Consider the following 27458-nt stretch of genomic DNA (forward strand, 5'->3'; position numbering starts at 1 on the left):
ATCTGACTGTATCACCCTATCCACATATACCCTGTAATATATACCCTGTCTCCCTTTTATGACTCCTGTTATAGTCATTGAAATAATTGTGATGCCTTGGTAGTTTTTTATCTCTCAAGAGAGGACTTAACAACACACTCAGACAATTGTTCCATGTCTGTGTTTGTCTGTGTCTGTGCGTGTGTGGTACCTCATGAAAGGTACAAGTCTATATGTGTAGTAGCCGAGTGTGGAATATATCAGAGGATTCCAGATAGAGGCTGCTTGTGATTTTGTCCTATGTTTAACGATGTTAGCTGTTGCTGTGTGATATGATGTTACACATTTGACGTACGTATGAGGTTTTAGATGTGATGTGACTATTATACTTTCCTGCAGCATCCGGGCCGGTGAAACGGGGCAACACATGGAACGAAGGGGCAGCAGGCTCAATGACAACAGCTTCAACCACAGCCACGAGCAGCTCAACTAACACAGGCACGTTGTACCGTCTTTGAAGCATTCTTAACCAGCACAAGTGTACAGTCGCTCTGCTGCTGTCTCTCGCAGCATCGTCATCTGCGCTGTGTCAACGTAATACAATCAAAACGCAGTGTGCTGCAACACTGCAACACATGTTTTCAGAATTTAAGATGTCGTCCCTTCTGGCTTTAGTCATAAGATTGTTTCTATAATCCAATGCACTGACGTATGTATGTATGTATGTGCGTGTGTGCATTTGCATGTGCGCAAGAGAGAGTATCTGCATATGCAAATGAACCTACGTGTGTGCATATAAGTATATTGTATTGTATATATAATTATATTGTATATAAACTTTGTGTTATATATACATTATATTTGTAAGAGAGTTGTTGCTGTAAATTTTCTGGCAGTATTAGATTTAAGATTTTTTCATATTTTTTACTGAAGCTGATATAGATGTAATGCATCTGGTATCGTATGTGTATATATATATATATATATATGTATATTATATATATGTAATATATTATGTATATAAACATATGTAATATCTGTGTTATGTATATATATTTAATATATATATATTTGTATGTATACATGTGCGTATGTGTGTGCACTATATGTTTATGTATGTATATATATAATACATATATTGTATATAAACTTTGTGTTATATATACATAATATATGCTGTGTGTATAGTATGTGTGTGTATTATATGTATTATGTATATGTGTGTATTTATATATATATATATATATAACTTTATATAATTAAGGGCTCAGTAAAATAATTTACTTTGCCACATACTGAAATTTTTAGAAATAGCAGCCAAAAAAAAAAATTTTTTTCTTTAGCCATTTCTACTACTTTAAGAATCTTTGTACATGTGATATTTTGTTGTTTTCCCTCCATATCTACGTGAATTATTTTTGAGTAAGCACTTTCAGGGAGATTCTTCTTAAAGTAGTAGAAATGGCTAAAGAAAAAAAATTTTTTTTAGCTGCTATTTCTAAAAATTTCAGTATGTGGCAAAGTAAATTATTTTACTGAGCCCTTAATTATATAAAGTAATATTTTGAATATGCCTTGAATGGTCCTTTTACATACTGAACACTACTTGGTGAAATTAATTAATGACTAATTGATTTTACCCTTAATTATTGATATATATATATATATATATATATATATATATATATATATATATATATACACACACACATACTTCATGTGTATGCGTGTATGAATGTGTGTCTGTAATATAGATATTTGTTTATTTTCTCCTAGTCTTTCACATTAAGCCTCTTCCATTGCTGTGTCGTCAAGCCTGTTCTTTGCCATTAAACGTTCCAGTCTAAGAGTCTCATGTTTTCCCATTCTCCTTCCAACAGTCCTACGCAAACACAGCAACTTCATCAGCTTCCTACAACGTTTCTTCTTCACTCGACCAGCCCGGAACCAACTGAAACGTTCTGGCATTGTGAAAGAGCGAGTGTTCGGCTGTGATCTCGGCGAACATCTACTCAACTCAGGCCATGATGGTGAGCAGTTTTTTATTTTCTTTCTTTCTCTCCTCATCCTAAAATACACACTGCTCCCCCCTCTCTCTTTTTTCCCCCTCTCTTTTTGTCATATATATATATAAGAGGGAAACCACTATGTGGACACCCATATGCTAGAAATAGATCTGCTACGGTCTCACCACAAAGAAATATTCTCAAGAAAAATTTAGCAAAACAACCAAACGTAATCGAGCAAGACAAAAGAAAAGGTAATAGAAATATAGATTATTCGTATACATGTTTCACTATCAACAAATTACATAATCTTACTTACGTAATTGGCCGTAGATCATCGGTACGACTGTCCAAGGTGAATATAATTTGTAGGACTGCATACTAGGACGTCCACACAATTTCTAGCATATGGGTGTCCACATAGTGGTTTCCCTCTAATATATATATATATATAATACAATTCTACTGAACCTTCAGTTTTTTTATGCTAGACCACTGGTCTGAAATCAATGTTAATTAAATTAATATCTAATTTCTCACCCTCATGCCGGCATCAGTTGTTAGTTGTCGGAGCACTGCATCCTTCAAAACTTCCATGCTTCCTGAGATTCGCCAACACTACACCTGATTTTCTCCCCTCCATACACACACAAGCATGTATCTGACTCATGCACTGTTCACTTCCCAGACATTTGTACATTACTGCATATGCTTTATACACACTTTTTGACAAGTTGTGGTACACCTGAGCACTGTATACAATAATTTCCTTATTATTATTATTATTTTATGTTCCAGTTCCGTTGGTTTTGAAGTGTTGTGCTGAAGTGATTGAGAAACAAGGGATTATTGATGGCATCTATCGCTTATCTGGGATTAATTCAAACATTCAAAAACTCAGGTAAGATTATCTCCCACTTTTGCTACCCCCACCCCTATACCCCTTTCTCTACAGTAACACCAGATGGGACAGAAGCCCACTTCTTACCTGTCACTGTATTCTGTAACAAGTGTGTAACAACTGGTCTGCCATTGATAGTTTTCTCATTTCATGTTTACTAGACATGTTGGATTGTTCCATGTGGGAGTGGTGTTGGACTGTTCCATATCTGGGGGTGATATTTGACTGTTCCATATGTGGGGGTGATATTTGACTGTTCTATATGTGTATAGATGGTACTGGGCTGTTCCATGTGTGGGGATTGTGTTGGACTGTTCCATATGTATATGCGTGGTTTTGAACTGTTCTATGTATGTGGAGGTGGTATTGGAGTGTTCCATACGTGTGTGGGGGTGGTATTGGACTGTTCCATGTGTTGGTGGAGAATGTTGGACTGTTCCATGTGTGTGTATGTAGGGGAGATGGACTGTTCTATGTGTGTATGTGGAGTGTTGGACTGTTCTGTGTGTGTATGTGGAGCGTTGGACTGTTCTGTGTGTGTATGTGGAGTGTTGGACTGTTCTGTGTGTGTATGTGGAGTGTTGGACTGTTCTGTGTGTGTATGTGGAGTGTTGGACTGTTCTGTGTGTGTATGTGGAGTGTTGGACTGTTCTGTGTGTGTATGTGGAGCGTTGGACTGTTCTGTGTGTGTATGTGGAGTGTTGGACTGTTCTGTGTGTGTATGTGGAGTGTTGGACTGTTCTGTGTGTGTATGTGGAGCGTTGGACTGTTCTGTGTGTGTATGTGGAGCGTTGGACTGTTCTATGTGTGTATGTGGAGTGTTGGACTGTTCTGTGTGTGTATGTGGAGTGTTGGACTGTTCTGTGTGTGTATGTGGAGTGTTGGACTGTTCTGTGTGTGTATGTGGAGTGTTGGACTGTTCTGTGTGTGTATGTGGAGCGTTGGACTGTTCTGTGTGTGTATGTGGAGTGTTGGACTGTTCTGTGTGCATGTGTGGGGAAAGGGTTGGCCTGTTCCATGTGCGTGAGTGTGGTGTGGTAATGAGAGGAGACAAGACAAACAGCAACAAAAGACCAGAATGTCTACACATGTACAACCATGTGTAAACTTAGCTGTCAGTCATTCACAAGCGAATGTGACTCGGTAGCTTGTGCCACACTTCTACCACATGTTTGGGGTATTTATGTCGATGCCCTCACGACCGTCCTACTTTGACCCTTTGGAAGTTGTGACAACTGCAGGAGGAGAGAACTGCACAAGCAATCAAGCTGGCACTCTTTGTGCCATCTGCTGGCTGAATTGAAATGCTGGAGTGAGTTGAAGTACTTTGCTCTAGGAAACAACGTGCTGCACCAACAAGGAGTCGAAACCATGGCCTTGCAGTTATAAGTCCAACACACAAACCACTAAACCATGCACATTCACAATTCTCTCTGTCTGTCTATCTATCTGTCTGTCTGTCTGTCTGTCTGTCTGTCTGTCTGTCTGTCTACCTATCTATCTGTCTATCCATCTGTCTATCCATCTGTCTATCTGTCTATCTATCTGTCTATCTATCTATCTATCTACCTATCTATCTGTCTATCCATCTGTCTATCCATCTGTCTATCTATCTGTCTATCTATCTGTCTATCTATCTATCTATCTATCTATCTATCTATCTATCTATCTATGTGTGTGGCTTAGTGGTTAGGGTGTCAGCATCATGATCGTAAGATTGTGGTTTCGATTCCTGGACCGGGCGACGCGTTGTGTTCTTGAGCAAAACACTTCATTTCACGTTGCTCCAGTCCACTCAGCTGGCAAAAAGGAGTAACGCTGCGATGGACTGGTGTCCTGTCCAGTTGGGGAACACATACACCATAGAAACCAGGCCCATGGGCCTGGCTAGGCTTTAAAAAGGGCGTATTTATTATTTTATATGTATGTGTGTGTATATATATATAATTTATCTTTTACTTGTTTCAGCCATTAGACTGCAGCCATACTGGGGCACCATCTTGAAGGATTTTTAGTCGAATGACTCAACCCCAGTACTTCTTTTTTTTTTTTTAAACTTGGTACTTATTCTATAGGTCTCTTTTGCTGAACCGCAAAGATTCAGTGACGTAAACACACCTGTACTAGTTGTCAAGTAGTGGTAGTGAGGACAAACACTAGACATAGACACACAGATATATATATATCTATATCTATCTATCTTTTTATATATATATATATAAATATATATATATCTACATCTGTATATACAACAAGCTTCTTTCAGTTTCCATCTCCCAAATCCACTCACAAAGTTTTGGTCAGCCTGAGGCGATAGCAGAAGACACCTGCTCAAGGGCCATGCAGTGAGACATATATATATATATATATATCATCATCATCGTCGTTTAACGTCCGTTCTCCATGCTAGCATGGGTTGGACGGTTCGACCGGGGTTCTGGGAAGCCAGAAGGCTGCACCAGGCTCCAGTCTAATCTGATATATATATATATAATATATATATATATATTATATATATATATATATATTATATATATATATTAAAAAAGGAGATGTGGAACACGAGTTGTGATATATAAAAAAAGGAAATGAAGAAAATGCTGACAAAATAATTTAAGTAAAGGAGAGTGTATTTAATTAGGTGAAAGTTCTTTTTACTGGTTGCGCATTTGTTATGCTTATCAAAAGATATATTCTCTTGTCTGAGAAAAAATCTATCAGAAAGGAACTCTATCTCTCTTAAAAATATATCTTTTGATAAGCATAACAAATGCGCAACCGGTAAAAAGAACTTTCACCTAATTAAATACACTCTCCTTTACTTAAATTATTTTGTCAGCATTTTCTTCATTTCCTTTATATATATATATATATATATACATTACTGTCTGTGGAGATATATTGTAGTAGAAGAATTAGTAGTTTTGACTGCTATTTCTAAATTTCGGTATGTGGTGAAGCAACCTTTGCTGATCTCTTAATTATGTGTATATATATATATATATATATATAAAATTAACAAATAAATATTTCCTTCTCAAGCCATGCTGGGCTCATAAGGGCTGGTTTCCTGGATTCAGTGGCGTATATATTCCCCACCTGGATGGGACCCCAATCCATTGTAGGATTACTCATTTTTGCCAGTTGAGTGGACTGGAGCAACATGAAATGATGTTAGGCTCAAGAACACAATGTGTTGTCCAGTCCAGGAATCAAAATCACAATCTTATGATCACGAGTCTAACACCCTAACCACTAGACCACACGCCTCCACAATATATATATATATATAAATAATTCATAATTAAGGGCAAACGAAAAAATTTCTAATGCCAGATATGCCAAAAAATTTTTTCGTTTGCCCTTAATTATGAATTATTTATAAATTTAACCTTTAAAGGTATTTTTTGATATGCTGGCCATTGATAAAATTTTTTTTTGAAAAGGAATATATTTTTTTCGAAAAAAATTTTATCCTTCATTAGATATATATATATATATTATTATTGAAGTAGATAAATGAATTATCTTATTACAGATAATTCAAATGATAACCGATACCTGGGTAGCAAAAATCACAACAGAAAAAGCATGGGCTCGTTATTCAATCCGAATTAGGGACTTTGCAGCCTTCGAAACATATGTAGAAAATAATATAAAGGAATTTTGTTAAATCTTCGTTCAGCTCCATTTTTTCCTACACTTAATATATATATATATATATATATATATATATATATATATATATAATATATATATATATATGTTGTTGTGTCTGGAGAGAGTCATTCTCTTTTAGTGCCTTATCATTTAACACACTCACTGGTAAAGTTTCCACTCATTTACTTATTTATTTTTCTAAAATTTCCATTGCACCTTGCAACCTTTTCAATAGTCGTTGACTATTGAAAAGGTTGCAAGAGATATTGATGTGTGTGTGTGTATATATATATATATATATATGTGTGTGTGTGTGTGTGTCTTTACCTACAATGCCAAAGTCATCATATAACCATTTCCTTTGTCTTTTAACAGATTAGCATTTGATGAGGATCGGATGCCAACCCTAACCGACGAAACCTACCTACAGGACATCCACAGCATCAGCTCCCTTCTTAAGATGTATTTTCGAGAACTTCCAAATCCCTTACTCACATACCAACTCTATGATAAATTTGCTGTAAGTCCTTTATTACTTTTACTGGGTGATTCAGTCCTAGAGATCCCAGAATTCGTTTTCCCACTAAATGCAACAACAATTGAGTTGTTGATGTGTGTGTGTGTGTGTGTGTATATATTGTTCATACACACACACACACATCATTTAATGTCCATTTTTCCATCCTGGCATGGGTTGGATGGTTTGACTGGAGCTAGTAAGGCCAGGGGCCACACTGGCACCGTTGTCTGTTCTGGTATGATTTTTACAGCTTGATGCCCTTCCTAGCACCAACCACTGCATAGAGTTATATATATGTGTGTGTGTATGTGTGTGTATATATATATATATTTTGAGAGAGAGAGATAGAGAGTTATATACGCATGCACACACACTCAGATATACTTACATGTAAGACTGGTATACAGAGTGACTGTAACTTCAAAGTTTCATCAGTAAAAAGTTGTTTGAAGAGCATCCCTTTGTTGATAATCCTATATTTACAATAAGCTATAAGTGTTGCTATCTTCCCACTGTTGCTAATGACTGTAGACTGTATGTAAATATCCTCCAAACTTATATCTCTACTACATAAATCCATGATGATAATGATGACGATGATTGGCATAGCTCTAAATTTATCATTTCAGAAAGCTGTTCAGGCAGAAGACAAACTCCATTTGATCCATGATGTTGTTCAGCAGTTACCCCCACCGCATTACAGGTATTTTGGCTTTGGCTGCCTAGTCGTGGTTCTTTGTATTTCAGATAAAAAGGGTGCAAGTTCAAACCTCAATGACCAGCGTTTTGGACAGTGCACTTGATTTTTCTTCCCTGTGTTCACCAAGCAGAAATTTTGTCATGGTTAAATGTTTAGCATTAACCTCTTAGCATTTAAGCTTGGCCGTATCTGGCCAAAATTTTCTACCTATTTTATGTTCAGACTGGTCAGATCTAGCTTCTCACTCTTATACTGCAATGTTATTCGTCATCATCATCGTTTAACGTCCATTTTCCATGCTAGCATGGGTTGGACAGTTCGAACGGGGTCTGGGAAGCCAGGAGGCTGCACCAGGCTCCAATCTGATTTGGCAATGTTTCTACAACTGGATGCCCCTCATAATGCCATCCACTCCAAGAGTGTAGTGGGTGCTTTTTACGTGCCACGAGCATGGGAGCCAGTCAGATGGGCCTGGCATTGACCATGTTCGGATGGTGCTTTTTACATGCCACCAGCCCTGAAGCCAGTCTGGGGGTACTGGCATTGACCATGTTCGGATGGTGCCTTTTACATGCCACCAGCCCTGAAGCCAGTCTGGGGGCACTGGCAATGACCCACGCTCAAATGGTGCTTATTATGTGCCACCAGCATGGGTGCCAGTCAGGTGGCACTGGCCCCGATTATGATTTCGATTTCACTTGACTCAACAGGTCTTCTCAAGCGCATCATATTGCCCAATGCTAATAATAATAATAATAATTATTATTATTATTAGTATAATCTTACTACATATGGTGATTTGTGAAAGTTTTCCTTCTAAGTATATCTCTCTCTATCCCCCCCTCTCCTTCCTCTCCTTCTCTCTTGTCAGCTTTGACAAGAAACAATTCATAAGAATTTATAAAACAAGCTTCTGTTGCAACAAATTAGTCGTGGCTTTGAAAAGGGTCTTGCTGAGATATGGCCCTTGATCGTACTGCATGTTAGAACTGGTCCATTATGGTTGAAGGGGGTACTGATATATGTTAGGACTGATCCATTATGTTTGAAACGAGTATTTAATTAGAACAAACTGTGACAAACGTTGCAGACATCATCATCATCATTTAGCGCCCGCCTTCCATGCTAGCATGGGTTGGACGGTTCAACTGGGGTCTGGGAAGCCAGAAGGCTGCACCAGGCCCAGTCTGATCTGGCAGTGTTTCTACGGCTGGACGCCCTTCCTAATGCCAACCACTCCATGAGTGTAGTGGGTGCTTTTTACGTGCCACCGGCACGAGACAATATCCTCAACAATGCCATTCACAATAAATTTCTGCGGTTATCTTCTGTGGCCATTAAACATAAGATATAAAGGGTGCCTGGCACCCTGATTAAGGTCAGCTAATGCAGAAATGCAATTAATTAATCAATAATCTAAATGAATTCTGTTTTCAAATGTTTGCCTAATCTTTTTACTTTGTAGAACGACTGAATACCTCATCCGACATCTGGCTCGAGTTGCAGCTTTTGGCACTGAGACAGGAATGCATTCCAAAAATCTGGCCATTGTCTGGGCACCGAATCTCCTCAGGTTTGTCGTGTTTTCTTTTTTCTTTCTTTTATGGTCTCTCAGCTGGTACAAAACTGCTACAAATCAATCAGCATCAACATCTATTGATGCTCTCTACCTTCACATGGATGAGCTGTATACACACATGCATGTATGTGTATATATACACACATATGTGTGTGTATATATATATATATATAAAATCCTTGTTCTCTCTCTCTCTTTCTACATGATAACACTTCCAATCAGTTAAGATCAGAAGCCATGAGAGCCACTGTCTGGTACTGCATCAGGGCATTTATTATTATTATTATTATTATCATTATTATTATTATCATTATTATTAAGAAGGCGGCAAGCTGGCAGAATCGTTAGTGTGACGGACGGAAAGTTTAGTGGTATTTCACCCATTTCTACATTCTGAGTTCAAATTCCACTGAGAGCAGTTTTACTTTACGTCCTTTTAGGGTCGATAAAGTAAGTACCAGTTAAACTCTGGGGTCAATGTAATTGACTCAACCCCGTCCCCCCAAAATTGCTGCCCTTATGGCAAAATTTGAAGCCATCATTATTATTGTTATTATTATTATTATTGTTATTATTATTAAGGCAGTGGTGAACTGGCAGAATCGTTAGTACACTGGACAAAAAGCTTCGCAGTTTTTTGTCTGTCTTCACTTTCTGAGTTCAAATTCCACTTTTCATCCTTTCAGGATTGATGAATTAAGTACCCTCTCTCCTAACATTTCACTCTTTGTGCCTTTAGTAGAAAGGATTATTCTTATTATTGTGTACCAGTTGATGTTGTTGCTGTAGAATGAAATCTGTCATAAAACATTTTGCTCTTTGTTCCAGATCTAAAGAACTTGAACTTGGTGGCGGTGTAGCAGCACTCCAGGGCGTCAGCATTCAAGCTGTAGTCACAGAATTCCTTATATGTTATGCTGACTTAATCTTTAGTGATAAGATGCCCTCCTACTCGTCACCGGAACTCAGACGTAAGTTGTGAGACTTTTACTTTATATAAATCTAGTAGTCAATCTCTGGAAATGGACTGAGGTAAGTGTGACAGTGTGCAGTAACCACACAGTTGAGGTCAAAGGTCAGTATGATGGGTTTGGAGACTGGTATAGAGCAGTGCTTCTCAACCACTTTTTACCTATGCACTTCTTTGATTCCTATCTTACTCAGATGGACCCACCTAGCCATTCAATCCTATTATAAATTTGAGTGAGGTTTCTCGGTCTGTTACGGACATAAAATCAGTCTGTTACGATTTTATGTCCATTAACTCCTCCTAGACCGTTGGCGCAAGGACGATGAAACTCAAACCAGCGACTCTCCTAATCCCAGGGAATGTCCTAAGGTGGTCTATTTTTTTAAGGGCCACCAAATTGGGGCAACACTGATCCCACTATTTCCATTGCACTTTAAACTAAATACATGGCACTTGGCGACCAATCAGATCAATGATAAGGAATTTCATACCATGAACTCCCAGGGAGTATCATTAGGGGTTCAATTTCTGAAGGACCTCTTAAATGGTGCCCCACTGACCTCATCCCACCCTTATTTTTACTACATTTACCTCGCTCCCACGCTTATTGATTAAACTATAATCAGCATCAGTGCTTTGAGTACAAAATTTGCAGAAAATAAGTTTTGGGCATTCTAAATACCTTCACAAACATTCAAATCAAGATAAAGAGTTATAACAGGTACATTTCAGGTGTAGTAGTGTGGATATTTATTTTTTGTAGTTTATGAAATTTATGTCTTGTATTTTAAGAAATCCTATTGTATTTTTATAATTAAATATTATTAAGAATTGTATTAAAAAAATGTTAAAATATTATCCACATGTACTGTGGATAAATTTTGAGTACAAAATCTTATATGGACCCCAGTTGAGAATCTCTGGTTATTATTATCATTATTATTATTATCATTATTATCATTATCATCATCATCATTATTATTATTATCATCAGTATTATTATCATCATCATTATTATTATCATCATCATTATTATCATCATTATTATCATCATCATTATTATCATCATCATTATCATCATCATCATTATTATTATTATTATTATTATTATTATTATTATCATTATTATTATTATCATTATTATCATCATCATCATCATCATTATTATTATTATTATTATTATTATTATTATTATTAAAAATTCTTAGCAGTATTTCATTTGGATTTACATTCTGAATTCAAATTCTGCCTTTCATTGTTTTATACTCATTAAAAAAAAAAAAAAAAAGTACCAGTTATGCACTGGGGGTCGATGTAATTGATTTACAACCCACCCACCTCATCCCCGAAATTGCTGGCCTTGTGCCAAAATTTGAAATCATCATTATTATTATTATTGTTGGTTTTTTTTTTGTTGTTATTGCAGAATCCCAGAAGAAGCCCCGCCCAAAATCACTTGCAATATCCACGCCAACCCGGTTACTCACTCTGGAGGAAGCTCGTGAACGAGTACTTTCGTCTCACAACGTTCCCAGTCAGAAATATATTGATGTTGGTGGTGGACCGGAGAAGTTACCACCGAAATACCACACAGTTCTAGACTTGCCAGGATACAAGTAACTCTCTCTCTCTCTCACATACACACACATTTTCATCCTCCTTATTTCTTTCATTATTTTCCTTATCGTCATAGTTACCATCATTTTCCTCTCTAAGGCAATGAGCTGGCAGAACTGTTAGCACGCCGAGCGGAATGCTTAGCGGTATTTTGTCTGCCGCTACGTTCTGAGTTCAAATTCTGCTGAGGTCGAACTTTGCCTTTCATCCTTTCGGAGTCGATTAAATAAGTACCAGTTACGCACTGGGGTCAATCTATAACACTGTCTACAAAAGCAACCAATCCACACTTGCTCTATTATGTTCAATCAACTGGACTGGCACATTTAATATAATATGCATTATACCACCACAGGCAGTGAGCTGGTGGAAATGTTAGCACGCTGGGCGAAATGCTTAGCGGTATTTCGTTTGCCGGTACGTTCTGAGTTCAAATTCTGCTGAGGTCGACTTTGCCTTTCATCCTTTCGGGGTTGATTAAATAAGTACCAGTTACGCACTGGGGCTGATATAATCGACTTAATCTGTTTGTCTGTCCTTGTTTGTCCTCTCTGTGTTTAGCCCCTCGTGGGTAGATGTCTTGCAAACAACTTGCACATGAAGTGCTACCAGTCAAAAGCTCCGTATACCAGAAGCCAGCAAGTGTATGGGGTCATCAGGAGAGAACACGCGCCATTTCAGGGCCTACCTCTCAACGGCATCAATGCGCACCGGCCCCCCCTCACTGATATGAGGCCCCGCTTGCTAGATCAGCTGGTTATGAAGTTAAACTCAATATCCTTCTAGCCATCGCTCATCGTCTCTTTTTAACCAAATCCAGTAAAGAAATAGGTATTTCGTCCGTCTTGACATTCTGAGTTCAAATTCCGCCAAGGTCGAACTTTGCCTTTCATCCTTTCGGGGTCGATAAATTAAGTACCAGTTGCATACTGGGGTCAATCTAATCGACTGGCCCCCTCCCCCAAAATTTCGGTCCTTGTGCCTAGAGTAGAAAAGATTTTCCTCATTGCTATGTTGTCATCTTCTTAATCTTCATCATCATCTTTTGGTACTTTCTAAGCTATTCTGTCATAATGTTTTGCTATGAATTGGAAAGTACAAATTTAGGGAGCAGTGCCTCATAAAGGTAGCAGAGCTGCTACATACAAATTATAGGAGCAATATACAAATTATAGGAACATACAGATCAGAGGAAAAGGAAATAAGAAAGCATTCCAACTAAAGGCTGTTTGATTAATATAGAGAAACTGGTATTCTAATATTTATTATTATTATTGAGTGAGAGAGCAGTGCATGTCATCAAAATGACACTGGGGTAAAATACATGAAGCCCAGTATACCCATCATGACTACCCGTCTGATAATGGGTACACCAGGCACATGCATCACACCTATATGTGCACGACATGATGATCTCATATCAAGATAAACAGCGCATTAATAGACACTTTCCTCTTTGGTCAAGGCCTCGTCAACTTTTTCAAGTTTCACTTGAAAAGGAAGATGAGGTTAGAGAGGAGAGTGCTGTCTGATAGCAAGTTTTCTGAAAGGTGGGTGAATGGTGCAAGAATGGCCAGTATAAATGGACCAATTCTGAGGTTTCGCCTGTAATTGAAAAAGGTATCATAAAAGGAGAAAGGGGCTCTCTATCCCCTTTTGACCAGGCTCCTGTGGCTTTTATGGGTTTCTCCACGTGAGACCTTTTCTTTTTTTTTTCGAAGTGTCTCCTCTATTGGGAGTTTTGTAAATTGTTGACATTTTTCGTTGTTATAAAGCGTGTTTACACGAACTTTTTCTTTCAAAAAACGGACAAAACCTTTTGTAACCTTTCGTCCTGTTTTGTCCCTTTATGTTTTCCAATCATGTTTGTCAGCCCTTGTGGCCAATAAAAAGAATTATTATTATTATTATTATTATTATTATTTTTATTATTATTTTTTATTTTTTCTATAAATTCAGTCATGGAAACTTAAGAAATTTATAAATGTGATGGAGAACCGTGTCATATAGTTGTGACTTCAACTTGTATTAAAACCTTGTTAAATGACACTGTGAAACAGTTACTATTAGGTGCAGGAGTGGCTGTGTGGTAAGTAGCTTGCTTACCAACCACATGGTTCCGGGTTCAGTCCCACTGTGTGGCACCTTGGGCAAGTGTCTTCTACTATAGCCTCAGGCCAACCAAAGCCTTGTGAGTGGATATGGTAGACGGAAACTGAAAGAAGCCCATCGTATATATATATATATATATGAATGAATGTGTGTGTTTGTCCCCCCAACATCGCTTGACAACTGATGCTGGTGTGTTTGCGTCCCTGTAACTTAGCAGTTCAGCAAAAGTGACCGATAGAATAAGTACTAGGCTTACAAAGAATAAGTCTTGGGGTCGATTTGCTCGACTAAAGGCTGTGCTCCAGCATGGCCACAGTCAAATCACTGAAATAGTAAAAAAGAGTAAAGAGTCAAGGAAGGCTGTAAATCTTGCAGTCTCAGCCAAGACTTATAAGGCAAGAGACTCATGCTGAATATTGAGAACCATAATATAAAGGGAGATAAGTCATTTCTACCTGAATCTCTTCCGAACTCACTTGTACTCAAAGGTGTCTACATAATTCCTCACTTACTTATTTATAGTCAATATTCTGAGTTAGCACTTGATCTATTATTATCATTATTAAGGCAGCAAGCTGGCAAAATTGTTACTGCACCAGACAAAATACTTAGCAGCACTTCATCTGTCTTTACAGTCCGAGTTCAAATTCCGTCACGGTTGACTTTGAATTTCATTCTTTAAGGGGTCAATAAAATAAGTACTAGTTGAACAGTGGGGTTGATGTAATCGACTTACCCCATCCCGCAGATATATACATGACAGGCTTCTTTCAGTTTCCATTTACCAAATCCATTCACAAGGTTTTGGTTAGCCCGCAGCTATAGTAAAAGACACCTGACCAAGGTGCCATGCAGTGGGACTGAACCCTGAACCATGTGGTTGGGAAGTAAACTTCTTACTACACAGCCATGCCTGCACCTTTAATTCTCATCCAATTATTCTCAAGTGATACTTGAGGGTTCACTCATGCTCATAGACAACAACAAAAAAAAAACTGACCCATACTCAACAATTAGAAACATTCAGCTTTATTAGTGTTAGCCCCAGGATGGGACACTAAACTTTAAAACTTTTGTCTTTTCAGGAAGAAGTCTCGAGATGCTAGCAGTATGACTACCCTCAATAAACCAAAGAAGTCTCCAGTCAGTGGGTGGAAGTCATTCTTCAGCAAATCTCGGACAAGCAGTGTCAAACAGAAAGTCCGCAAATCTAGTCTGCAAGGTTCATTGTATGACAGTAAGTATTGCCTTGTTGACCCCTAATTAGGGTTGGTGGTACTTCAAACAACCCTGTCGTTACTACACACCCTTATTGTTACGTAAGATGCATAAAGGAGTACAGTTCACATCTGTAAGATGGTGTTGACGTGACACATGTGCATGCATGCATGCATGCACCAGTATACTCAAACATGTGGAGGCGCAATGGCCCAGTGGTTAGGGCAGCGGACTCGCGGTCATAGGATCGCGGTTTCAATTCCCAGACCAGGCATTGTGAGTGTTTATTGAGCAAAAACACCTAAAGCTCCACGAGGCTCCGGCAGGGGATGGTGGTGATCCCTGCTGTACTCTTTCACCACAACTTTCTCTCACTCTTACTTCCTGTTTCTGTTGTACCTGTATTTCAAGGGGCCGGCCTTGTCACTCTCTGTGTCACGCTGAATATCCCCGAGAACTACGTTATGGGTACACGTGTCTGTGGAGTGCTCAGCCACTTACACGTTAATTTCACGAGCAGGCTGTTCCGTTGATTCGGATCAACCGGAACCCTCGTCGTCGTAACCGACGGAGTGCTTCCATACTCAAACAGTTCCAAAATAAAGCCAGTCAACTGATAACTGATTCTGTGACCACAGGTTTCAATCACTGACTTATAGACATCATCATCATCATCATCATCATCTTCGCTTAACGTCCGCTTTCCATGCTAGCATGGGTTGGACGGTTCAACTGGGGTCTGGGAAGCCAGAAGGCTGCACCAGGCTCCAGTCTGATCTGGCGATGTTTCTATGGCTAGATGCCCTTCCTAATGCCAACCACTCCGTGAGTGTAGTTGGTGCTTTTTACGTGCCACCGGCACAGGGGCCAAAGGTGGCTGGCAAACGGCCACGATCGGATGGTACGTCTTTTACCATCACCATCACCACCACCACCACCACCATAGCCTCTGTTCCTCTGAAGCTATTTACCTTTTCCATCCAACCCCCTCCTGTTTCCTACTCCCACTTTCACTCATGCTGTCTGCCACATAACCTAACCCCCTCTCCATCCTCTATCACTCGTGCTGTTTTGCATTCTTCTTCTCTTTGGCCCCTTACAAATCTTGAAAGCCCTGCAAAACATCCATTAACCCTTGCTCCTTATTTTCCTTAAAATCCTGGCTATTTCCTTAACTCCCTCCACACACACACCACACACACAATCTCAATATGATGATGTCTTTGATGACAGCAATGAATGGTGTTGTTTTGTTTTTTTTTTGCAGCCGATGGTGTTAGCAGTGTTTGTCCAAGCAAGGCCATCACTGAGGAAGATGTACACAATTGGAAAAAGAGACGGTTACGTTGTGCCAAAAGTGCTGAGTCATTGTTATCATTATCTAGTCATAAGAACAGTGTTAGCAGTTCAAGCAGTAACCCACGTGGCTTCACTGACCCCGGCATGGTGGTCAACTTGTACACAGGTATCCCATTTTATGTACACTCTCTTCTTTCACTGACCCTGGCAAATTTGATGTGAATTGATCCAAACTTAGCAAACAGTTCATCTTAGTTTAGTTTAGTACTCTGGCCTTGTGCCTAACTCAGAAACGATTATTGTTGTTGTTGGTATAGTGGATTAAGGGATTCTGTAGAGAGATGGATTAACCCTTGAGTGTTCAGATTATTCAATCAAACATAATGCTTATTGATTCCCATTGATTTGAATTAATCATGCATTATCTCATATCTTTAAGATCTTGATGGTGTAATTACTTAATGTAGAATAACATTGTAGGGTAGGTGTGAGAGCCTGGATCTGGTCAGTTTGAACATAAAACAGATTAAATATTTCGGCCGGATATGGCCGGTTTAAATACTAAAGGGTTAAATGACCTCTGGTAATTTGTTGCATACCTTCAAACTGTGAGTTCAAATCAGCCTCGGTTAACTTTGCTTTCTTGTATTCCCAGGTTGATAAAATAAGGATCAATTAAATGTGCCGAAATGATTTCATTAATAGATTGCTTCTCCTAAATTCACGGTGTTTTTTGCCTATGTTTAAGAAACCATTGGATCGACAGAATTGGTAGAATATTTGACAAAATGTCTTTCGTTATTATAGTCCTTTGTTCTGGGTTCAAATGCCATCAAAATCAAGTTTACCTTTCATTCTTCTAGGGTCAATAAAATAAAGATATTAACCATGTAACGGGGTTGGTTGAACCTAGTTAAACCCCCTTCTAAATTTCTGGCCTTGTGTTTGTTACAATTTTATGTTGTTGTTACTGCTACTACTACTATTACTACTACTACTACTACATGCAAATGTAGATCTAAATTAATGGACTTTCTTTTAATTATTGTCCATGTGTTTTAGGTGAAGACCGCAATCGTATTTGGCAACACAAACGTTCGCTGTCCTCTGATGCTACAACTGGACTCCGTCATCACGACTTGCTACCTTTTTATAGTTGTTCTCACAAAGAAGCGACAGCTTCTGCCGTTGATTTTAGGACATTACCCCAGCATGATGCCAGCAATGAGGGTAAGGAATAACCCTGGACATCTTTACCTGATTGATTGTATTATTTCCGAAGTCACATGACCATACCACTACCATCACGCATTCATACAACCATCACTATTTCTACCGTAGCTAATATCACAGCCATCGTATGTCCATACCACCAGCGTATCCTACCTCTACTATAACTACCATCTACCACCATCACTGGTTCATTCCATCAGCATCACTTGCCTCTATCTACCATTTACTACCGTCACATGCCCATACTACCTCTACCAATACCATCACCTACCTTTATTCTAGCTACCATTCACTACTATCACATCACATATCCATACCACCACCACCTTCATCTACAGTTACATATCCATACTACCTACCATCCACATGTCCATACCACTACCATTATCTATGGCAGTCATAGGCAACCTTTGACCTGCATGACTTTCTAAATGGCACACCTAACTACAAATTACCTTGAACTTTTTTTCTTAGTGCACCTGCCTAGTGATTAGCCGTGTCTCATCAGAAAAGGTTGTCTATGGCTGATCCTTGGTCACATGATCATACCACCACCACCACCACCACCCTTTACCTCTACTACAACTTACATGTAACTCTATAACTCTTTCATCTCAGTATATCTGTTCATATTATACTCTCTCCTGCATTGTAATAATTTTAAACCTTAAACCGTACTGTGTGACTGTTACACTGTGACATGATATTGTATAGCCATGTTACACTGTAACATGTAGTATTGTATGACAGTATAGCATATAGTACTCCTGGTATATCATCATCCTCATCATCGTTTAACGTCCGTTTTCCACGCTAGCACGGGTTGGACGGTTCGACCGGGGTCTGGGAAGCCAGGGGCTGCACCAGGCTCCAGTCTGATCTGGCAGTGTTTCTACAGCAGGATGCCCTTCCTGACGCCAACCACTCCGCAAGTGTAGTGGGTGCTTTTTACGTGCCACCGGCACAGGTGCCAGGGGAGTCTGGCATCGGCCACGATCAGTTGGTGCTTTTAACATGCCACCGGCATGGAAGCCAGTCAAGGCGGCACTGGCATCGGCCACGATCGGTTGGTGCTTTTAACGTGCCACCGGCACGGAAGCCAGTCAAGGCGGCGCTGGCATCGGCCACATTCGGATGGTGCTTTTTATGTGCCACCGGCACAGAAACCAGTCGGGGCGACGCTGGCATCGGCCACGTTCGGATGGTGCTTTTTATGTGCCACCAGCACAGAAGCCAGTCGAGGCATATATTTATATGATCTCACATCATTAAAAAAATGATATTGCCATTTCACCTTATACAGTATCATCTGTGATATACTATGTGCATATCACGTTTTACACCCCGTTGTCATATATTTGAAATAAAACACTGTTCCCTGTTTAAATATCACAGCGAATATGTTGTTATTTCAATCACAACTATTGGTGCTAGTTTGAAAGACCTCTTTTGACCATTACAACAGCACTATTCGCTAGTTGCTAGAAAGATCTTTACAGAGCTCTGAAGGGTGTGTTGCTACCTTATATCTTTCGCTTGTTTCAGTCACTGGACCGTTACTATGCTGGGGCACCACTTTAAAAGGTTTTGGTTGAATAACTTGACCCCAGTACTTATTCTTTTTTAAAGTCTGACACATAGTTCCATCAGTCGCTTTTACTGAACCACTAAGTTAACAGGGATGTAAGCAAACCAAAACCAGTTGTCAAGCAGTGGTGGGGGACAAATACCCCCCCCCCCACACACACACACATACATACATGATGGGCTTCTTTCAGTTTCCATTTACCAAATCCATTTACAAGGCTTTGGTTGGCTTGTTGGCTATAGTAGAAGACACTTGCCGAAGGTGGGACATGCAATGGGACTGAACCCAGAACCATGTAGTTGGGAAACAAACTTCGTGTCACACTGTCGCACCTGTGCCTATGGAACCCTCCCGTCGTCCCGGTGGGAAGGTTCTTGTTGTTTTCTTCTCCTGTCTTTATATATCTGTATGAAGGCGCATGGCTCAGTGGTTAGAGCGTCGAGCTTACGATCGTGAGGTTGTGAGCTCGAATCCCGGACCGGGCTGTGTGTTGAGTTCTTGAGCAAGGCACTTTATTTCATGTTGCTCCAGTTCACTCGGCTGTAGAAATGAGTTGCGACGTCACGGGTGCCAAGCTGTATCGACCTTTGCCTTTCCCTTGGATAACACTGGTGGCGTGGAGAGGGGAGGCTGGTATGCATGGGCAACTGCTGGCATTCCATAAACAACCTTGCCCGGACTTGTGTCTAGGAGGGTAACTTTCTAGGTGCAATCCCATGGTCATTCATGACCGAAGGGGGTCTTTACCCCCTTTACACTTTATATATCTGGTTTGTGTGTCATAACTACTGTGTGATTTCATAATGAAATTGCTACAGCTTGGGCTTTTGAAGCAATTTTCACTATTTCCGCTGCTGCTGTCGTTGATTTTACCTCTTGTCTCTAATGTTGTGTAATGTTGTCTGTCGTCTTCCTGTGGTGAAACCGCTAAAAACTAAAAAAAGCCACTCGTTTGATGTCTCTGGCTGATTCCTCTGTCGTTGCAGATCTTTCATTTGAGTGGCTGCTGATGCTTCAACTTTAACTTGTTCGGTGACTTTTTTTTTTTTTTTTTTTTTTACAATTAGTTTCTAAAAAAAAAAAAAAAATTATTTTTAAAAACTCTCCCTCACATCTAACGATTTCTTTCTACTGACCCTTTTTGCATCTCGGTTGCCACACTTCATTGAAACTTACACAATGTTTTGTTACAGTTTAATACATTACAATTGTTATATTTGCTATTGTTATTATTATTATTACCATTATTGTTATTATCATTATTATTATTAGCACGTTGAGACAAAATCCTTAGCACCGTTTTCTTCTGGTTCTTTCTGTTCTGAGTTCACATCCCGCTGAGGTCAACTTTCTGCCTTTCACCCTTTCAGGGTCGATAAAATAAAGTACCAGTCAAGTACTGGGGGGTTGATGTTATCAACTTTTCCCCCTCCCCTCAAAATTGTTGGCCTTGTACCAGAATTAAAAAGAATTCTTATTAACTTTATTTCTCACATCATATTAATTAACCTGTGGGGTGGAATGGATGGTGGGAGAGATGCAGGAACTGAAGGAAAAGCCATTGATGCAGCTGTCAACAGACTCTACTTACTGGTTTGTGCACCCCAGTCTAGTTGGGGTCAGCTCCCTAAAGGGTCCAGTAGTTAGTGGAAGCAACAAGTATCCCTTGATTTACTTTATTCCTTAAAATGAATTTGAAAAAGCTGAACTTTTAACAAATCTAAAATTATTGAAATAATTGAAGATAATTTGTTGTTTGACCCCAGGTCAGCTCTATTCAATGATGTTCTAATGTAACCATTTTGTTGTTTTGGTTTCTGGGTTTTTTTTTCAGACATAGTGTCTCTAGGGTTACATCATCCAACATATATCCCCCTTTTAAGACAATCTAATTTCTTCTGAGAAGATTTGGGTCTTTCTAGCAGGAGAATAACAGTATAGAGTTTTATTTGTTGGTTAGTGAAGACAACCTGTTCTTGGGACAGGTTGTATAGGGGTAGATTGTGGCCAGTTAAGTACTTGAAGATGAGAGGTAGATAGTAGCTGGTTGAGTATTTGGTGTCAACTCTGTTTAGCATAAAGGGGTAGAATGTGGCCAGTTGAGTACTTAAGCTGTAAAAGGAGCCTAAATTTGTTGCATTGTTCAATTAGCTATCTGTCTATAATCATCTTGTCTAAGTTTGGTTGATTGTTCCTGGCTTATTTACATGGAGCATGTAGCCTCAGCTTTTGAAATAAATGATTTGGGTAGCCCTGTTCTCACTCTTGCGAGTTATGGTTCTATGATAACCTAGCCAACACATAGATCCTTTTCTGTGATTATCCAGTAGCTCTCTGTGGGTTGATTTTTCTGAGGTTTGAAGGCTCTGATTAAGGTGAGACAAACAGGGACATTTAAAATCCCAAAATTATTTTATCCAATATGTGAACCTGTAAAAACCTTCTCCCTATAAAGACAGGTTGTTTATGAGGGTCCTTTCAGCTCAATCCCAACGAGTAATTGGTCAACCCTGTTTATGGCAATCTGCATTGCCAAGTATGCTAAACATTACTGATGTGCAAGCTGTAGGGATTCTGTCTTGTTTGGGATGTGAATCATGTTGTCCAGTCTTCTTATTCACTTGCCAACTTACTGTAGCTAAGAGCTTGTCCTTCTATACAAGTCAGATATCATCATCATCATCGTTTAACGTCCGTTTTCCGTGCTAGCACAGGTTGGATGGTTCGACCAGGGTCTGGGAAGCCAGGAGGCTGCACCAGGCTCCAGTCTGGTCTGGCAGTGTTTCTACAGCTGGATGCCCTTCCTAACGCCAACCACTCTGTGAGTGTAGTGGGTGCTTTTTAAGTGCCACCAGCACAGGTGCCAGGGGAGTCTGGCAATGACCACGATCGGTTGGTGCTTTTAACGTGCCACCAGCACGGAAGCCAGTCAAGGCGGCGCTGGCATCGGCCACGTTCAGATGGTGCTTTTTACATGCCACCAGCACAGATATCTGTGATAATTCCTTGTGTACAAAACATTGGGTTACATATTACATGCCTTGTTGGGTGGGGTTACAGAAAGAAGAGGGCTTAGATTAGATATAGAACTGGTTTATTAGAGACTGACTTATAGATATGTAGAGGGACTGACTGGCCATGGTGTTTGAAATGTTATATATAGTGTGTAGGACATGGTAGGGGTGGTTGTGAAGGACACGATAGAGGTGGTAGTACAATGTGGAGGGGAACATGGCAAAGAGGTAGTGTTAGGTAGTTGTTGTTGTTGGCTGTCCACTGTAGGTTGACATCAACTGTTCTTGTTCGGTAATTGTCTCCGGAAGGCTTGTCTGTGAGGCACAAGGCCTGCTCTTGATCTGCAGCAAAGATGACATCTACTGCAAGTGAAGTTACTTCACACAACGGAGAAGTGACACCTGCCTCCTCAATGTTTTAGAGGTGGCTAGAATTACGAGCTTCAGCGATTGGTACCATTCGTCATTCCACAGCGGCCTTCTCTTCTCAAGTGTCTGAGAAGATGCTGAAGCTCTTCATATATCTCTTCAGAACATCCCTGCATTGTAACCTCTGACCACCACAGTTCCTCCTGCCCTGACATGGTTCAACATAGAAAACTGCCTTTCGGGAGCCTGCTGCCCTCCGTCCCGCAAACATTTTGTTATAAAGACTAGTTAACTAACAGAGGTTCACTGTAGACTAGTTAATAAAGGTAATAACTAATTAATTAACTAATTGACTAATGATGGTTAACAAATTAGCTAGTGCACTAATTAAGTCAATAACTAATAATTAACTAGTGAACTAATGGAGGGTAAATAAGTGAAGCTGTTTCCGCCGAGGAATGAAACCAATTCACAGATTTGGTTTATTGAAAACTTAACACGCTGCACTGACAGCATCATGTCAAATATTATTGATGCTGTTGTTGATGATGATGATGAAGATGATTATGCTGTTGATGAGGATAATAGCGATGATAATGCACTCTCTACTAACAAGTAGCATGATGTCTGTCTCACCATTCTGCATGTGTTACACCTTTATTTGGTGTCACACCTTGATTGGTGTCACACCTCCGTTGGTGTCACAAGAACTTGGAGGAGGAGGAGGAGCAAGGGGAGGAGGGAAAAGGTGATGAATGGGAGGCAGAGTTTTGTTTTGTTTTTTTTTTGTGTTTTTGGAGTCGGGTATTATTGTTTGCTCTGATTTTAGGCAACGGGCTTGTTACCACATTTGGAAAATTCACACACACACCTCTCTGTCTCTCTCTCTCTCTCTGTCCCACTTTAGGGCCACTACACACCTTGTTGCTTTGAGTTTCTTCACGTAAAGTGTGCTAAACTAATATACACAATAATATAGAAATATACACCATACGACATATGCAACAATATACACACTGATGTACACAATAGTACAATTATACACACAATAATACAACATACACAATATAATGGTATATAATATAATATATAATGGTATATAAGATAATAAGGCGGCGAGCTGGCAGAATCGGTAGCACACCGGGCGAAATGCGTAGCCGTATTTCGTCTGCCGTTATGCTCTGAGTTCAAATTCCGCCAAGGTCGACTTTGCCTTTCATCCTTTCGGGGTCGATAAATTATGTACCAGTTACGCACTGGGGTCGATGTAATCGACTTAATCCGTTTGTCTGTCCTTATTTGTCCCCTCTGTGTTTAGCCCCTTGTGGGTAGTAAAGAAATAGGTATATAAAATAATACACATATATACAATGTTACAACAATACACACTAATACAACGACATCTACAGTGGTACACAAAATATAGACAATAATATACACAATCTACACAATAATATGCTCAATGATATACAATAATATACACAGTAAACACAATTATGTATACACATATTTACTCAGTTAAGATATTGATTTCATGTTGTCTGCAACCGTGTATACATGTGTAAAACGATTTACAAAAATGGGTCATGTTACCAAACCGTTCAGGCTTACAAGAGGTGGCTGTTGTGATATATACACAAAGCCACACACAGACACACATAAATGGACGGACGGACGCTTGTGGCTACTGTGGTTTTAGGAGAGGGGCTTTCTCTGTCCGGGTTGTGGATCCGTGGAATAAGCTGCCGGACGAGATAGTGAAGATGCCGACGACCGATCGGTTCAAAGTCTCCCTTGACCAGAAATGGCCTGAACTCTTTGTATGACCACCCTCCCTGTACATAACTCCATGTCCCCCTACATGGCCTTGATTTTTGCTTTTTGAGCCAAAAAATTAACTTAACTCAACTTAATCATTTTAGTGGGTTAATATGAAAAATATAAAAATTTGTCTTTTACATATTGGGTTTTCAGATACTTTGATAGGTTTTGGCCAGTATTAAGCCCAGGCCATGTCTAACTTTATAGCACTACCTGGCCAAAATCATTCAAATCAGGAATCGGACAACATGGTCCACTCAAGGAGAGAGGTGTGTATATATCCTCTGTAGTGAAGTTAAACCGAGGTGGGTAAAGCGCATATTATTGTTAAGCAAAAAATCTTGATGATGGAAGAAACCCATTATTTTTATTATTATTATGACTGGGTTCCAACCCAGGCAGCAGCAACAAAGTCTGCCCACCACACTTCTTGGTCCATCAACACTGGCTCGAGGTCCTGGAAACATTCCAGGTCATTGTCTGCGATCCAGGTTTTGCCTCTGTGTGTGTGTGTGCATGTGTGTTTTCTACTTGGCACTCCATTGTTACATGTCTGAAAAAAAGATAGATTTTATTCAAATTTCATTAACAATAAACAAAGGTTGCAGAAGAAGAATATTAATGCCTATATATATATGTGTGTGTGCATGTATGTATATATATATAAATAAATAAATATAAGAGAGCGACCACTATGTGGTCTACTCTAGTGCTAAAAATAGATCCGCTATGGAATAGCCACTAAAAAAATTGTTCAGGTTTAATCTATTTTTTCGTTATTTTTCATTTGCCCCATGTTAAATGTTGTGGTATTTCTACTCGGAGACAATTTTTTAGTGGCTATTCCATAGCGGATCTATTTTTAGCACTAGAGTAGACCACATAGTGGTCGCTCTCTTATATTTATGTGTAAATTTGGATTGTATCCCTGGTTTTTTATGTGCTAAGCCACTTGGTGTTAAATTGATGGTATTATTAAATTAATATCAAATTTTTCACCCTCATTTATGAATTTATATATATATATATATATAAATGGCGGTGCCCCAGCATGGCCACAGCTCATAAGCTGAAACTAGAATCAATCAATCAATCAATCAATCAATCATATATATATATATTATATTATATATAGAGGCATTACTGTACATAAATGCCACACACTAGAAAGGACTCTGAAAGTCAAAACTACCAAAATAAGAGTCCCTCCTAGTGTGTGGCATTTATGTATAGTAATGCCCTCTATATATAATATATATATATATATATATATCTTACCTCTGCTGGTGACTAAAGGCCTCTCGCTCAGATTAAAAGGCAGACTGTATGATGCGTGTGTACGAACAGCCATGCTACATGGCAGCGAAACATGGGCTGTGACTGCTGAGGACATGCGTAAGCTCGTGAGGAATGAAGCCAGTATGCTCCGATGGATGTGTAATGTCAGTGTACTACTCGACAGAGCGTTAGCACCTTGAGAGAAATGTTGTACCTAAGAAGCATCATTGTGGTGTGCAAGAGAGACGATTGCGCTGGTATGGTCATGTGGCGAGAATGGATGAAGATGGTGTGTGAAAAGTGCCAATCCCTAGCAGTTGAGGGAACCCGTGGAAGAGGTAGACCCAGGAAAACTTGGACGAGGTGGTGAAGCACGACCTTCGAACTTTAGGCCTCACTGAGGAATGACCAGAGACCGAGACCTTTGGAAATATTCTGTACGTGAGAAGACCAGGCAGGACAAGTGAGCCCAGCCCACTTATGAATGCCTTTCCTCCCTTGGACACAAAGACCGGTTGAGGCAAGCGAAGTCGATATAGAACCTCATCCGACGACAGACACCATCCCAACCCCCCATGCTTGCGAGACATGTTGGGGCAAGCGAAATCGAAATCGAAATCAACCGAATTGAACCAGCCAGGATCCCTGGCCTGGTGGTACGTAAAAAGCACTATCCGACTCGGGGCCGTGGCACGTAAATACTCCAATGCGACCGTATGACAGGCACCCATGCCAACCCCCTTTGCTTGTGAAGACATGTTGGGGCAAGCGAATCGAAATCGATTGAACCAGCCAGGATCCCTGGTCTGGTGGTACGAAAAAGCACTATCCGACTCGTGGCCGATGCCAGCACCGCCTCGACTGGCTTCCGTGCCGGTGGCACATAAAATACACCAATCTGACCGTGGCCGTTGCCAGCCCCGCCTGGCACCTGTGCAGGTGGCACGTAAAAGCACCCACTACACTCACGGAGTGGTTGGCGTTAGGAAGGGCATCCTAGTAGAAACATTGCCAAATTAGACTGGAGCCTGGTGCAGCCTTCTGGCTTCCCAGAACCCCGGTCGAACCGTCCAACCCATGCTAGCATGGAGAACGGACGTTAAACGACAATGATGATGATGATGATATATATATATATAGGTGTGTGTGTGTGTAAGAGAAAAATTGGTGGAATTTTCTCTTATGAGGTTTTTTTACGCTAACTACTTGATAAATTCTTATAAACATTTTATCCTATTTTAAAATTGTATATATATATGTATGTATGTATATATATATATATATAAAACAAATGAGAGAAAGAGAAAATGGAATTCAAGAGATTCTTTATTAATCACAACAATCGTGCCAATCCATCTGGATTAGCCGTCTCATGAGTGAGATTCTGGATAGCTGCAAATGTGTCTCATCAGGTGACTTTTCACGAGGTCCTTCACTCAATAAACTCAGTTTTGCTTGGTTTGATTATAATGCATTTCATTATCTGCCTGTAGCTGATTGCATACAAGGTTTCTTAGTTTGGATTCCAGGCATATCAGCATACCAAAATCAAGCTGTTTATTGCAACTGTCGAATCAGTGCCATTATTAGATGG

General features: G+C 39.7%; 1 protein-coding gene across 13 annotated transcripts in view; it reads left to right on the plus strand.

Annotated features, from left to right (window-relative positions):
- The window catches only part of LOC115221295, a 355773-nt gene that overhangs the window by 317838 nt on the left and 10477 nt on the right, over positions 1-27458 (plus strand). For 12 of the 13 annotated variants that reach the window (XM_029791450.2, XM_036510991.1, XM_036510990.1 and 9 more), the window contains 11 exons: positions 379-477; positions 1860-2009; positions 2784-2886; positions 6922-7066; positions 7696-7769; positions 9232-9339; positions 10174-10316; positions 11742-11931; positions 15130-15281; positions 16530-16727; positions 17624-17791. In XM_029791450.2, coding sequence (XP_029647310.1) covers positions 379-477; positions 1860-2009; positions 2784-2886; positions 6922-7066; positions 7696-7769; positions 9232-9339; positions 10174-10316; positions 11742-11931; positions 15130-15281; positions 16530-16727; positions 17624-17791 — 1530 coding nt within the window. The remainder of the gene's footprint in view (positions 1-378; positions 478-1859; positions 2010-2783; positions 2887-6921; positions 7067-7695; positions 7770-9231; positions 9340-10173; positions 10317-11741; positions 11932-15129; positions 15282-16529; positions 16728-17623; positions 17792-27458) is intronic. The other variant, XM_029791446.2, reaches the window with a different exon arrangement.

Source organism: Octopus sinensis, linkage group LG18 (assembly GCF_006345805.1).
Source record: "Octopus sinensis linkage group LG18, ASM634580v1, whole genome shotgun sequence".
Lineage (NCBI taxonomy): Eukaryota > Metazoa > Mollusca > Cephalopoda > Octopoda > Octopodidae > Octopus > Octopus sinensis.